A 14,863-nucleotide genomic window follows, 5' to 3' on the forward strand; every position below is an offset into this window, starting at 1 on the left:
CATGGATCAAGGAGTCATTTCAACTTTTAAATCTTATTTAAGAAATACATTGGCCGGGCGCGGTGGCTCAAGCATGTAATCCCAGCACTTTGGGAGGCCGAGGCGGGCGGATCACAAGGTCAGGAGATCGAGACCACAGTGAAACCCCGTCTCTACTAAAAATACAAAAAATTAGCCGGGCGCGGTGGCGGGCGCCTGTAGTCCCAGCTACTCAGGAGGCTGAGGCAGGAGAATGGCGGGAACCCGGGAGGCGGAGCTTGCAGTGAGCCGAGATCGCGCCACTGCACTCCAGCCTGGGCAACAGCTTGAGACTCCGTCTCAAAAAAAAAAAAAAAAAAAAAAAAAGAAATACATTTTGGCCAGGCATGGGGGCCAAATTTCAACTTTGGGAGGCTATGGTGAGAGGATTACTTGAGTCCAGGAGTTTGAGACAAGCCCTGGCAACACAGCAAGAAACCATCTCTACAAAAAAGAAAATTAATTGAGTGTGGTGGTCTACTCAGGAGAGTGAGGCAGGAGGATCACTTGAGCCGGGGTGGGGAGTCAAGGTTACAGTGAGCTACGACCACTGCACTCCAGCATGGGCAAGAGACCCCCCCCCCACCTTTTTTTTTTTCCCCAAAGGCTATAGCTGCCATAAATACAGATTCCTCTGATGGATCTGGGCAAAGTAAACTGAAAATCTTCTGGAAAGGATTCACCCGTCTAAATATCATTAAGAACATTCATGAGTCATAGGAAGTCAAAATACCAACATGAACAGGACTTTGGAAGAGGTTGATTCCAACCCTCATGGATGACTTCGAGGGTTTTAGAACTCACTGGAGGAAGTCACTGCAAGTGGGTAGAAACTGCAAGAGAACTAGAATGAGAAGTGGAGGATGGCGATGGGACTGAACCGCTGCAGTCTCGTGAGCAAGCATTAAAGGGAGGGGAGCTGCTTCCTCTGGATGAGCAAAGAAAGTGGCTTCTTGAGATGGAATCTACTTCTGGTGAAGATGCTTTTAACACTGTTGAAATGACAACAGAAGATTAAGAATACTGCATAAACTTGGTGGATAAAGCTGCGGCAAATTTGAGAATGACTCCAGTTTTGAAAGAAGGTCCTACTGTGGGTAAAACACTAGCAAACGGCAACACACGCCACAGAGAAACTGTTTGTCGAAGACATCGCCAGTTAATGCAGCAACTTCACTGCTTCACATTTTCAGAAACTGCCACAGCACCCACCACCCTGTCAGTCAGTAGCCATCAATTTCAAGAGCCTCCACCAACAAAAAGATGACTCACTGAAGATTCAGGTGATCGTTAGCACTTTTTAGCAAAAGATTGTTTAAATTAAGTCACGTGCATATTTTTAGATGTAAAGCTACTGTACACTTAATAGACTACAGAATAACGTAAACATAACTTTTATATGCACCAGGAAACCAAACAATTTGTGACTCGTCTTATTGCAGTGGTCGGAACTGAACCACAGCAAGCCTGTACTTACTAGCAGTTTAGCTTGCTCTGGAAGAGTGATCTGTTCCCTTTTTCCATCTGGATACCGCAACATCAGCTGTGCTTTTGGTCCTAAAGGAAGGGTTTTAAAAAAAAACAAAAAACGGGATACAGGAGTTTAAGACAGAGTATTAGTTTAAATAAATATGTAAATAAATACAGCCATTCAGCAATTATTCAAGTGTTTTGCTGGAGTGCAGTGGTGCGATCTCAGCTCACTGCAACCTCCGCCTCCCTGGTTCAAGCCACTCTCCTGCCTCAGCCTCCCAAGTAGCTGGGACTATAGGCACATGCCACCATACCTGGCTAAGTTTTGTATTTTTAGTAGAGACAGGGTTTTGCCATGTTGGCCAGGCTGGTCTTGAACTCCTAACCTTGAACTTTTGAGATGGAGTCTCACGCTTGTTGCCCAGGCTGGAGTGCACGCCCAGCCCCAATATCCAAGTTTGAAGGAAAGTATGTCTATAATGTAACTCACCATTTACATCTATCCCCTCCACTACTCCATCTGATTTTTCAGGTGGCATCTCGAGTATCTCTGAATCTACGGCTGGCAATCCTTGGTGGTTTGTGGCTGTTCCAGTTCCAGGATCAGTTCTGACTGGGGGCTCAGTCAGCGGCCTTCTATTCTCCTCTTTTCTATGCCCCAAATCTTTATGGGGAGACTTTCTGGACTTGGCAAGATTCTCTACCTCTTCTTCTTCATCAGAGCCACAAACGGATATGAACTCCTCACTGCCAGAAAAAAGTTCAGATTCAGATTCTTCATCTGAGCGGCTATCCTGTTTTGTCTGTGTTGAATCGAAATGTGTTTCTTGTAAGGAGGCTCTGATGGCAGCTTCTAGCTGGCTGTCTTCACTTGCATCTATAAGGCTCTCCTGTGAGATGGAGTCATAAAACACAGGAAGAAAAACAAGTTAAACCAAAAAACAGGTCAAACAGCATAAGAAATATCATAGCTTGCCATTCATTATTATGTTCTGCTGACTGTATCCCTTCTACTTTAAGAGCAAGGACTGTGTCTTACATAGCCAAATTGGAATAGAGATATATACACATGTGTGTATACACACACACACAAACACACATATGTTTTTGTTGTTTTTTGTTTTATTTTGTTTTTGAGATGGAGTTTCACTCTTGTCGCCCAGGCTGGAGTGCAGTGGCGCAATCTTGGCTCACTGCAACCTCAGCCTTCCCAGGTTCAAGTGATTCTCCTGCCTCAGCCTCCTGAGTAGCTGGGATTACAAGCGCCCACCACCATGCCCAGCTAATTTTTATTTACTTATTTTTTTGTATTTTTAGTAGAGATGGGGTTTCACCACGTTGGCCAGGCTGGTCTCAAACTCCCGACCTCGGCCTCCCAAAGTGCTGGGATGACAGGCGTGAGCCACCGCACCCAGCCTATATATATCTATATATTTTTTAAGAGACAGGGTCTCACTATGGTCCCCAGGCTGGTCTTGCGCTTCTGGGCTCAAGTGATCATAGGCATTTTTTTAAAATATCAAAATGAAAGCCAGGCGTGGTGGCTCATGCCTGTAATCCCAGCACTTTGGGAGGCCAAGGCGGGTGGATCAAGAGGTCAAAAGATCGAGACCATCCTGGCCAACATGGTGAAACCCCGTCTCTACTAAAAATGATTAAGCTTAGTGAGAAAGACATGTTGAAAGCTGAGACAGACACAAAGCTAGGCCTCTTGCACCAAACAGCCAAGCTGTGAATGCAAGGAAAGGTTCTTGAAGGAAATTAAAAGTGCTACTCCAGTGAACACACAAATGATAACAAAGCAGGGCAGGCCGGGCGCAGTGGCTCACACCTGCACTTTGGGAGGCTTGAGGTGGGCGGATCACCTGAGGTCAGGAGTTGGAGACCAGCCTGGCCAACATGGCGAAACCCCATCTCTACTAAAAATTCAAAAATTAGCTGGCCATGGTGGTGTGCGCCTGTAGTCCCAGCTACTTAGGATGCTGAGGCAGAAGAATCAATTGAACCCGGGAGGAGGAGGCTGCCGTGAGATCGTGCCACTGCACTCCAGCCTGGTGACAGAGCAAGACTCCATCTCAAAAACAAAACAAAACAAAAATCAAAATGAACAAAATCAAGAAACGTTTATGTATTACCTGCCTAGAGAAAGACAAGAATTAAAAGTTTTAACTATAAAGTCAAAACACCACTCTTTAAAATGACTAAAACATAGAGACCAGTGTTTACTTTGTTCACCGCTTTATTCTTCAACTAGTAATTCCATTAATTATAATGAAGGTTTTCATCATGATAACGAGAAATGCAAACTTCTACAGTTTTTCCCTTTTGGTAAAGTTCTAATGCCATAGATTTTACTAAACTTAATGAATCACAAAATAATGTTGTTTGAGTGGAACTTACTCCTGACTCAAACATACTATAGAGGAAAAAAATTGTAAGATAATCTAAAGTTGAACACTGGATATCTCACGATATTACAGAATTACTGCTAATTTTTAAGGGTATAATAATGACATGGTGATAGTATTTTAAAAAATAAAAAAGCCTTTATCTTTTAAATATAAATCCCAGAGTATATATTAATGAAACAATGAATTCTGAGATTTGCTTCAAAATAATTCAGATATGGTGGGGGGAGGGGGGAGGGATTGCATTGGGATTTATACCTGATGTAAATGACGAGTTGATGGGTGCAGCGCACCAACATGGCACAGGTATACATATGTAACAAACCTGCACGTTATGCACATGTACCCTACAACTTAAAGTATAATAATAATAAATAAATTTTTAAAAAAAGAAAAAAATAATAATAATAATAATTCAGATATGGGATATAGAGGAAAGAAGACTGGCCATCTGTTGATAATTACTGAAATAAGCTAATGAATACAAAGAGGCTCAATAAACTACTTCAACTTTGAATATGCTTAAAATTTTCCACAATAAATAGGTAAAAAAAAAAAAAAATGTGGGTTGCTAATAAAAAACTAAAGAAACCACATTTTGTTTTTTACTATCAGGCAATCATGTAGCAAAAAATTAAAGGGAAAAACGTTTTGTTTTTTGTTTTTTTTTTTGAGACAGGTTACTCTGTCACCCAGGCTGAAATGCAGTGGTGCAATCTTGGCTCACTACTCCCTCCACCTGCCAGGCTCAAGCAATCCTCCCACCTCAGCCTCCCAAGTAGCTGGGACTACAGGCATAAACCACTACACCCGGCCAAAAGAAAATTTAAAAATAAACTAATTTACCGCCCCTAAAAAGCAAGCAGAGGTGTCTGTGTGACATGCAATGGCTTAGGTGGATCGTGAATTTACAGCAATGACACTGCACAGATAGCGTGTAGCTTGACTTTAAAAATTGTGGCCATGGCAGACACTATCAGGCTCCTATTGAATTTTATTCTCCTCTGATTTCCTTACTTACAGAACCCTAATTAAGTTTATAAAACATGTTCAACTAAAAAATTCATTTTACTAATTTCTCTTGTAGCTAGAAAATAGTATTGAGCAATAGCAGTACTTATCGAAAAATTATAGAATTAAATGCTTATATTAGAAGAGAGAAAGGCATCAAATTAATGACCTAAGCTTCCCCACCTTAAAAAAAAAAAAGAGCATACACCCAGGAAAAGAAAATAAAATTAAGCCCAAAGAAAACATAAATTAATAAATGACCTAGAAAGCAAATACAATAGAGAAAAATAAAAAACAAAAACACCACCAAAATCCCAAAGGCAATTGTTGTTGTTGTTTTAAAGAGACAGAGTCTTACTGCTACCCAAAGACTGGAGTGCAGTGACCCAAAGACTGGAGTGCAGTGACCTCACAGGCATGATCACAGCACAGCACATTCCTGAACTCCTGGCTCAAGCAATATTCCTGCCAAGCAGATGGGACTACAGGCACATGCCACACCCCCACTGGTTCCTTGAGAACAATAAAACTACTAAGCCTCTAGCCAGACTGTCGGGGAAAAAAGGGAAGCCAAAAGTTACCAAAAACAGAATTAAGAGAGGGGACAACTATAATCTCTATAGTCATTAATGGCATCACAGGGACTATAATGAACTCGTCAATATAGTAAAATGAACAAACCCCTAGAAAGATACAGCTTGCTAAAGCTTATCCAAGAAGAAACAGATAACCAAGTAGTCAGGTATCCACCAATAAGACTGAATTTGTAGTTTAAAACTTTCCACAAAAAAAACCTCTAGGCCCATGTCGCTTCACTGGTAAATATCATCAAACATTAAGGAAAAAATAATAACAATTCTACAGACACTACTGCAGATAACAGAAGAGGAAGAAACACTTCTCAATTTATTGTGAGGTCAGCATTAACATGCTACCAAAAGCAGAACATGACATTATGAAGCATTCCATGGAAGAGAGGGAACAACAACAAAAAAGCGCCCAAAAAACTGTAAATCAAGCAGGACTGCCTGAGGTCAACAAAATTTCTATACTATCCCTAAGGGCTTTTCCTTAAATAGGCACTTTATTATAGGTGATAACTGAAGGAAGTGTTCCTCACATCTTCTAAAACTATTTTTAGGCTGGGCATGGTATGGTGGTTCATGCTTATAATCCCAGCACTTTGGGAGGCCAAGGCAGGAGAATGGCTTGAGCTTAGGAGTTTCAGATCAGGCTGAGCAACATAGCGAGATCCTGCCTCCACAAAAATAAAAAATTAGCCAGACAAGAGGGTGCACACCCGTAGTCCTAGCTACTCAGGAGGCGGAGGCAAGATGATCGACTGAGCCCAGGAGTTCAAGGCTAGCAAGATTTTTTTTTTTTTTCCCATGTTCTCTCAAGGTTGCAAGGACTACAGTGAGTTAATATTATGCCATTGCAGTCCAGCCTGGGCAACAGTGTGAGACCACATCTCAAAAAACACAATACAATACAGTACAACACAACACAACACAACACAATAAAAATTTTGCTGGGTGTGGTGCTCACGCCCAGAATCCCAACACTTTGGGAGGCTGAGGCAGGAGGATTGCTTGAGGCCAGTTTGAGGCCAGCCTGGACAACATATGGAGACCTCCGTCTCTACAAAAATTTAAAAAGTTAGCTGGCATGGTGATGCACATCTGTGGTCCCAGCTACTTAGGAGGCTGAGGTGGAAGGATCGCTTGAGCCCAAGAGGTGGAGGCTGTAGTGAGCCATAATCACACCACTGCACTGCTGCTTGAGAAACGGAACAAGATCCTGTCTAAAGAAAAAAACAGGCCGGGCGCGGTGGCTCAAGCCTGTAATCCAGCACTTTGGGAGGCCGAGACGGGTGGATCACGAGGTCAGGAGATCGAGACTATCCTGGCTAACACGGTGAAACCCCGTCTCTACTAAAAAATACAAAAAACTAGCCGGGCGAGGTGGCGGGCGCCTGTAGTCCCAGCTACTCGGGAGGCTGAGGCAGGAGAATGGCGTGAACCCGGGAGGCGGAGCTTGCAGTGAGCTGAGATCCGGCCACTGCACTCCAGCCTGGGCCACAGAGCGAGACTCCGTCTCAAAAAAAAAAAAAAGAAAAAAAAAAGAAAAAAAAAGGCCAGGCGAGCTGGCTCACAACTGTAATCCTAGCACTTCGGGAGGCCGAGGGAGGCAGATCACTTGAAGTCAGGAGTTCGAGACCAGCCTACCCAACAAGGCAAAACCCCGTCTCTACTAAAAATACAAAAATTAGCCGGATGCGGTGGTGCATGTCTGTAATCCCAGCTACTTGGGAGGCCAAGACAGGACAATTGCTTGAACCCGGAAGGCGGAGGTTGCAGTGAGCCGAGATCACACCACTGCCCTCTAGCCCTAGTGACAGAACAAGACTCCGGCTCAAAAAAAAAAAAAACCCAATAAAACAAAACTATTTTTATCCCTATAGCTATCAAACCCAAATAGCCATGAAAACCTATGTGAGATTGCTGTATCTTTGCAAGTTCAGTCTCTTATTTGTAACTAATCTTGATACCAATTATCAAACATGTCTACCTAGTGACAGTACATTCTAGAAATTAAGTATAGAAATAAATTCTAGGAGGGACAGAGAGCCAGGCCCTAAAACTATATTAACCAATAATAACGCTCCACTATACCACAAGAGTTGTTCCAACAAAAACGAAAAACACCACTTCCGGCCGGCTATGGTGGCGTGTACCTGTAGTCCTAGCTACTCGGGCAGTTGAGGTGAGAAGACTGCTTCAGCCCAGGAGTTCCAGGACAGCCTGGGCAAAATAGCAAGATCCTATCTCCAGAACAAAACACAAAACACACAAAAAACCCACCACTTGCACTGCTGTTTAGACCTGGCTATCAGAACCCCTCCCAGAGCTGTCCCTAAGGAAGTAGATCCCTCTACCACTGGGCTTGCCAGATCAGTCCTCCTGCTCAACCTATTCACATTGCTTCCTTCTAAATCCAGATCTGGGGGCATCTGCCTGCACTCTAGCTGCAAGACAGACTGGGAGGAGTATGAGTATCATGATTTCACCGAGAAGATGGAACTCTCAAATGGGAAATTGAGGAGGATATCTAAGATGCTATAGCCACAAGTGACAGTTGTCCACTAGTTCGATTATCATTACCATCTTAACATCAAACATTTTATGTGAGATGCTTATGACCAATTACATTTATTTTCCCATCACCACCTCCTAATTATACTTACTGAACGGGCACATTTTTTGGGGGGACTGCTAGAAAGTCCATCCAGTTGTCCATGTTCACCCAGAAATCCCGTCACTTGGTCCAAGAAAGAAGATACATCTAACTGGTGCCATTCTACTAGCTTCTGACCTAAAGATTAAAACCAGGATATATAAATATAATATCTATAATCTTTCTGGACATTCTCATTAAGTATCCCTTTCAGCATATGCATAATTAAAGTGTGCTGTAAAGACACACCCCCTCCACCAGCTTATGCTATAGACTGTCTTCATAACCTAGAAGTCAATCAATTATACTCACCTAACAGATTCCCACCCATCATGATAGAGCAACCATCTTATCTGCTGCTATCACTTACTGCCATTTAGGAAGAAGAGATTCAGAGAAGGCAATATTATATAAAACAATTAATTAATAAAACCAGCTCCACCCTCTGCTTCTTGGGTGGGATCACAACTAGTATCTGGGCAATCTTAACATTTTAATGATTAAAAAAACTTAGGCTGGGCGCGGTGGCTCACGCTTGTAATCCCAGCACTTTGGGAGGCCGAGGCAGGTGGATCATGAGGTCAGGAGATCGAGACCATCCTGGCTAACACAGTGAAACCCCGTCTCTACTAAAAACTACAAAAAAAACTAGCCGGGCGAGGTGGCGGGCGCCTGTAGTCTCAGCTACTCGGGAGGCTGAGGCAGGAGAATGGCGTAAACCCGGGAGGCGGAGCTTGCAGTGAGCTGAGATCCGGCCACTGCACTCCAGCCTGGGCGACAGAGCGAGACTCCGTCTCAAAAAAAAACAAAAAAACAAAAAAACAAAAAAAACAAAAACAAAAACAAAAACAAAAAAAACTTTAAAAAAAATTCCTTTAAAAAGGTAAGATGAATATATCAGTTATTCTTCAAAAGAACAGAACTGCACAAACATAAAATACTACCATCTCCCAATGTTGCCAGAAAAAGATGTCTTAACTACATACATCAATAGATGTTTAAATAATATAAAGGGGAAAAAAAACAGGAAGCCTTCACCTAAATTACTATAATTCTGAAAACAGATCCAGTCAAATATTAAAGATCAATTGAGATAACTGAAAGACAAGTGATAGGTTAAAAGTTGCACGCTGATATAAATCTTACCTGTCCGTGGGTCCAATATGGAAACATAGGGGAAATCCCCTAACTTATAAAACTGTATGTATCTCTGACCTTCCTCACTGTCATGATAAACCTGTTAAATCATTGATATAAAAAAAAAAGTCAGCCTCTAAGAAAAGAACCAACTATAACCTTGTTATATACCAACATCAATTAGCTCTCCAAATACACCTCTGGCATATGTATTAAGATCTCACTCCTACACGAAAGAGATAATGAAGGTCATCTGGTTCGAACTCCTTCAACTTCCTACTTTTAGCACCCTCTGGAAATTTACCATAAACATATCAATCCATTCCTCTTCCTTTCCCAGTTCAGATGAGGTATCCTTCTTCCCGCTCAAGTTATCTGTCAACCTATGTCATTCATAACTCTCAACCATATACATCTTAATAAATCACAATGTATTAAGATTATGGGCCGGTCGTGGCGGCTCACACCTGTAATCCCAGCACTTTGGGAGGCCGAGGCGAGTGGATCACAGGTCAGGAGATCGAGACCATCCTGGCCAACATGTGAAACCCCCATCTCTACTAAAATACAAAAAGTTAGCTGGGCATGGTGATGCGTGCCTGTAGTCCCAACTACTCAGGAGACCGAGGCAGGGGAATTGCTTGAACCTGGGAGACAGAGACTGTAGCAAGCCGAGATCGCGGCACTGTACTCTAGCCCAGCAACAATGCAAGACTCTGTCTCAAAAAAAAAAAAAAAAAAGATTATGGCTCTGCATGGTGGCTCGCACCTATAACCCTAGCACTTTGTGGGGCAGAGGCAGAGGACAGCTTGAGGACAGGAGTTTGAGACCAGCCTGGGCAACATAGCAAAACCCCATCTCTACAAGAAGTTTGTTTTTGTTTTTAAATTAGCCAGGTTTAATGGTGTGCACCTATAGTCCCAGCAACTCAGGAGACTGAGGTGGGAAGATCTCTTGAGCCTATAGGGGTTAGAGGCTGCAGTGAGCTATGACTGCACCACTGTATTCCAGCCTGGGTGACAGAGCAAGACCCTATTTATAGAAAGAAAGAAGAAAGAAAAAGAGAAAGAGAGAAAGAGAGAGAGAGAGAGAGAGAGAAAGAGAGAGAGAGGGGGAGAGAGAGAGAGAGAAAGAGAGAAAGAAAGAAAGAAAGAAAGAAAGAAAGAAAGAAAGAAAGAAAGAGAAAGAAAGAAAGAAAGAAAGAAAAAGAAAGAAAGAAAGAAAAAAGGATTATAAGCTCTAGAGTTCAGCACTGTGCTAAGCAATGAGCTGCTCGATCAATATTTGTTGAATAAAATACAAGGAATTTTACCATTAAAATTACATTAAATTTAGGGGCCTGTAAAATATACACAGGCAAATTAATAACATTAATAGCATATCTTACAGTAGGGGAAAAAATTAAGTTCATTTGTAAGTTTTTATTTTCTATAACTTTCCACAAAATAAAAAAATTGAGCTGGCACGGTGATTCATGCTTGTAATCCCAGCACTTTGGGAAGCCAAGGGAAGCAGATGGCTTGGGCCCAGGAGTTCGAGACGAGCCTGGGCAATATGGCAGGACCCCATCTCTACAAAAAAACAAAAAAAAACAAAAAAAACAAAAAAAAACATTATATGGGCATGGTGGTGCATGTTTGTGGTCCCAACTACTCAAGAAACTGAGGTGGGAAGATCATTTGAGCCCAGGAAGTCAAGGCTAAGCCATGTTCATGCCACTGCATTGCAGCCTGGGTGACAGAGCAAAACCCTGTCTCACAGTAGGGGAAAAATGATACAAGGTCTCTAATCTTATCTCATTAGCTAGGAAGACTAAAGTGACATGTCTAAGAACACAGAATTAAAAAGTATCAAACCCAAGCTAAAATCTAAGTCTTAGCCAAATGCTTCCAATGACCTCAAGATCTTCTATACCTGCACTGTCTCATACAGCAACCACTACCCAGAAGTGGCTACTGAAGCACCTGAAATTTGGCTACTCCAAATAGAGAAGGAATGTAAGTATAAATACAAACCATATCTTGAAGACTTAACACTAAATAAAAGCAAATCATCTCATTATTTTTGTATTAGTTATACAGGTATATTGATTTAACCAAATATATTATTTAAATTAATTTTGCCTATTTTGATTAATCTTTTTTTTTTTTTTTTTTTTTTTTTTTTTTGAGACAGAGTCTCGCTCTGTCACCCAGGCTGGAGTGCAGTGGCCAGATCTCAGCTCACCGCAGCCTCCGCCTCCCAGGTTTACGCCATTCTCCTGCCTCAGCCTCCCGAGTAGCTGGGACTACAGGCGCTCGCCACCTCGCCCGGCTAGTTTTTTTGTTATTTTTTTTAGTAGAGACGGGGTTTCACAGTGTTAGCCAGGATGGTCTCGATCTCCTGACCTCGTGATCTGCCTGTCTCGGCCTCCCAAAGTGCTGGGATTACAGGCTTGAGCCACCATGCCCGGCCGATTAATCTTTTTAACGTGGCTACTGGAAAAATTTAAATTATGTGTATAGCTTACATTATATTTCTACTGAACAGTACAGTTTGTTTGTTTTGTTTTGTGTTGTTTTGAGACGGAGTCTTGCTCTGTTGCCCAGGCTGGAGTGTAATGGTACGATCTTGGCTTACTGAAATCTCCACTCCCTGGGTTTAAGTGATTCTCCTGCCTCAGCCTCTCGAGTAGCTGGGATTATAGACGCCCGCCACCACGCCTGGCTAATTTTTTGTATTTTTAGTAGACACGGGGTTTCACCGTGTTGGCCAGGCTGGTCTCGAACTCCTGACCTCAGGTGATCCGCCGGCCTCAGCCTCCCAAAGTGCTAGGATTACAGGCGTAAGCTACTGCCCCCAGCCGGTTTTACCTTTTTTAAATGTCTTAATTCATTATAACCCAATTCCTTTCCCTCAACATCCCACACTACAAAAGTAAAATTCTACAAAACTTCTGATTAACTCTCCTTCTCACCTGCCAGAAAATGAAATGTTCCCGGATAATATTCTTCACAGCTTCGTTGCTCCACACGTCGCGGTTGAGGCACTGACAGGCAAAGTCTTGCACATTTTGAATGTTTATCATCAGCCACTTATTTTGCATCTGGCCACACTCTTTGGCCTGCAAAAGTAAAGTTACACATTTGTTAGAAATAATTTCTACTTGGTGACAGATGTTTCCATAGTTGTTCAGAGGTTGTCTTTCACTAAAAATACTAAGTTTTTGCCCAGATATAACATCTAGAGTTTTCAGTATTTATATATTCTATATATTTACTTTGCATATGCATGTATAACTATACTGTCCATTTCAAGCACTTCTCAAATTTAAATTAACTCATTTCTCTTTTATCCAGTTATCTGTTATAATGGCTGATCTTTTTCTTTCTTTCTTTCTTTCTTTTTCTTGAGACAAAGTCTAACTATTGCCCAGGTTGGAGTGCAGTGGTGCAGTCTTAGCTCACCACAACCTCCACCTCCTGAGTTCAAGTGATTCTCCTGCTTCAGCCTCCTAAGTAGTTGGGATTAAAGGCGTGCCCCAACATGCCTGGCTAATTTTTGTATTTTTAGTAGAGACGGGATATCAACATGTTGGCCAGGCTGGTCTCAAACTTCTGACCTCAAATGACCCATCCACCTTGGCCTCCCAAAGTGCTGGAATTACAGGTGTGACCCACCATGCCCGGTAATGGCTAAATTTTTAATGTATGTTTAAACATCTTTACCCGAAAAGGATTCAACAAACTTAAGATCAAGTCACATAATTTTATTCTCTTGCAACCTCCATCAACAAAATTTTTTTTTTTTTTTTTTTTTTGAGACGTGTTTCGCTCTTATTGCCCAGGTTGGAGCACAATGGCACGGTCTCGGCTCACTGCAACCTCCACCTACTAGGTTCAAGTGATTTTCCTGCCTTAGCCTACCGAGTAGCTGGGATTACACGTCTGTGCTAACATGCCTAATTTTTTATATATTTTTAGTAGAGAGACGGGGTTTCACCATGTTGGCCAGGCTGATCTCGAACTCCTGACCTCAGGTGAGGCACCCATCTCAGCCTCCCAAAGTGCTGGGATTACAGGCGTGAGCCACTGTGCCCAGCCAAATATACTTCTTTTTAATGAAAGCAACTGGTGTGCATATTTTATTTTGTTTTCTTCAACATCATTTCTGGAACATTTTTAAACATCATATTAATCTTAATTATTAGGCATATTTGCTATATTGGAGAATCACCCTAAACATTTTAGTAAAAACTGCTGAGAGTTTTTTCTCTTAAGAGTTGTCTTCCTAGGAGCAGATTTCAAAAATTGGGATTACAAGGTCAAAGAATGTTTGAGAATGATCCCCAAACAACTCTACGATTCGTACCACAAATATCAATATATCAATCATTAGTGTGTGCCTTTTGCCTGTCAGTCCCTTGTCAGCATAAAGACCCATGAAATGCTGCTGAGTGGAAAACAATGGCAGAAAAGCAAATGAGCAAATAAATGCTGCCTCAAATCTCTGCCTAGGAAAGAACAGTGACACAAAACCACAGTTTTGGAATAACTTTATCCGAGAACAATATTCTTCTCCAAATCAGTGTGACATGGGAAAATCTTACGAATCAATGAATTTGGTGTAATAACAATCCAAGAACACACTGGACATCATTTTGTGGGTATTGAAAAATGTAAGACGGAGAATATCTTCTGTTTTAAGAAAGTTAACATCATCTCACAAATAGCATTTTTTGTATGAATCCCCCAGAATAAATTATTTTCTTTTTTTGTTGTTTACATTTTTTGTAGAGATGGGGGTTTCACTATGTTGGCCAGGCTGGTTTGGAACACCTAACCTCAAATGATCCTCCTGCCCTGGCCTCCAAAAGTCCTGGGATTACAGGTGTCAGTCACCCCACTCAGCCCCAGAATATATGATCTTCTAATATTTGCCTACTGATTCCATGGGTGAAAACCCAAGGTCTAAAAAGAAATATCCTTATATTGAGCCAGGAAGCTGCATTTAACTGGTCAAAGGCTTATTTTAAAATATACAAATATAATAATTTCTTGCTTATAGGAAGTAATATTTCCATTTACTTCCTTATAGGACAAAGATTTAAAAAGTGAATGATAAATGAATAATTAAGCTGCTTTAACTACAGAAACAGTATTTGAAAATAAACGGAAAAATGACCATACATTCTAGAGACAGACTAGAGAGCATATATTCCTATAACAGGGTAAATTTACAGAAGTCTGCCCCAAAAACACTGACAAGAAAAAAATTTACAAAACTGAAAACGAATAAAAGTCCAGAGTTTAAAATGGAAGAGTCTTTTTTGTGTGTGTGTGCTTTTAAAAATTTGTTTACTCACATTCATGCTTTCATTAGTTCAGATTTATTCATTCAACAAATACTGAGTACTCATCATGTTTCAGATACAGTTAGAGACACTGAAGTTATAGCAGTTCTAAAACATAAAAATTCCTGCCTTCATGAAGCTTCCAATGGGGGAGAAACCTAATACTAGCAAAAGAAACTTGGAAATGATACTAACCACACTGAAGATACTGTTAAAAAGTTGTTACTGCTAAAAGGAAGGGTCCAA

At 41.4% G+C, this 14,863-nt stretch overlaps 1 protein-coding gene across 3 annotated transcripts in view; it reads right to left on the reverse strand.

Moving 5' to 3' along the window:
• Positions 1–14,863, reverse strand: part of LOC105470773 (UBX domain protein 7) — a 79,095-nt gene that overhangs the window by 9,405 nt on the left and 54,827 nt on the right. For all 3 annotated transcript variants that reach the window (XM_071090569.1, XM_071090568.1, XM_071090570.1), the window contains 5 exons: positions 12,242–12,388; positions 9,294–9,384; positions 8,158–8,285; positions 1,982–2,381; positions 1,496–1,575 (listed from right to left, as the gene is read on the reverse strand). In XM_071090569.1, coding sequence (XP_070946670.1) covers positions 1,496–1,575; positions 1,982–2,381; positions 8,158–8,285; positions 9,294–9,384; positions 12,242–12,388 — 846 coding nt within the window. The remainder of the gene's footprint in view (positions 1–1,495; positions 1,576–1,981; positions 2,382–8,157; positions 8,286–9,293; positions 9,385–12,241; positions 12,389–14,863) is intronic.

Source organism: Macaca nemestrina, chromosome 2, assembly GCF_043159975.1.
Source record: "Macaca nemestrina isolate mMacNem1 chromosome 2, mMacNem.hap1, whole genome shotgun sequence".
In the NCBI taxonomy this organism is placed as follows: domain Eukaryota; kingdom Metazoa; phylum Chordata; class Mammalia; order Primates; family Cercopithecidae; genus Macaca; species Macaca nemestrina.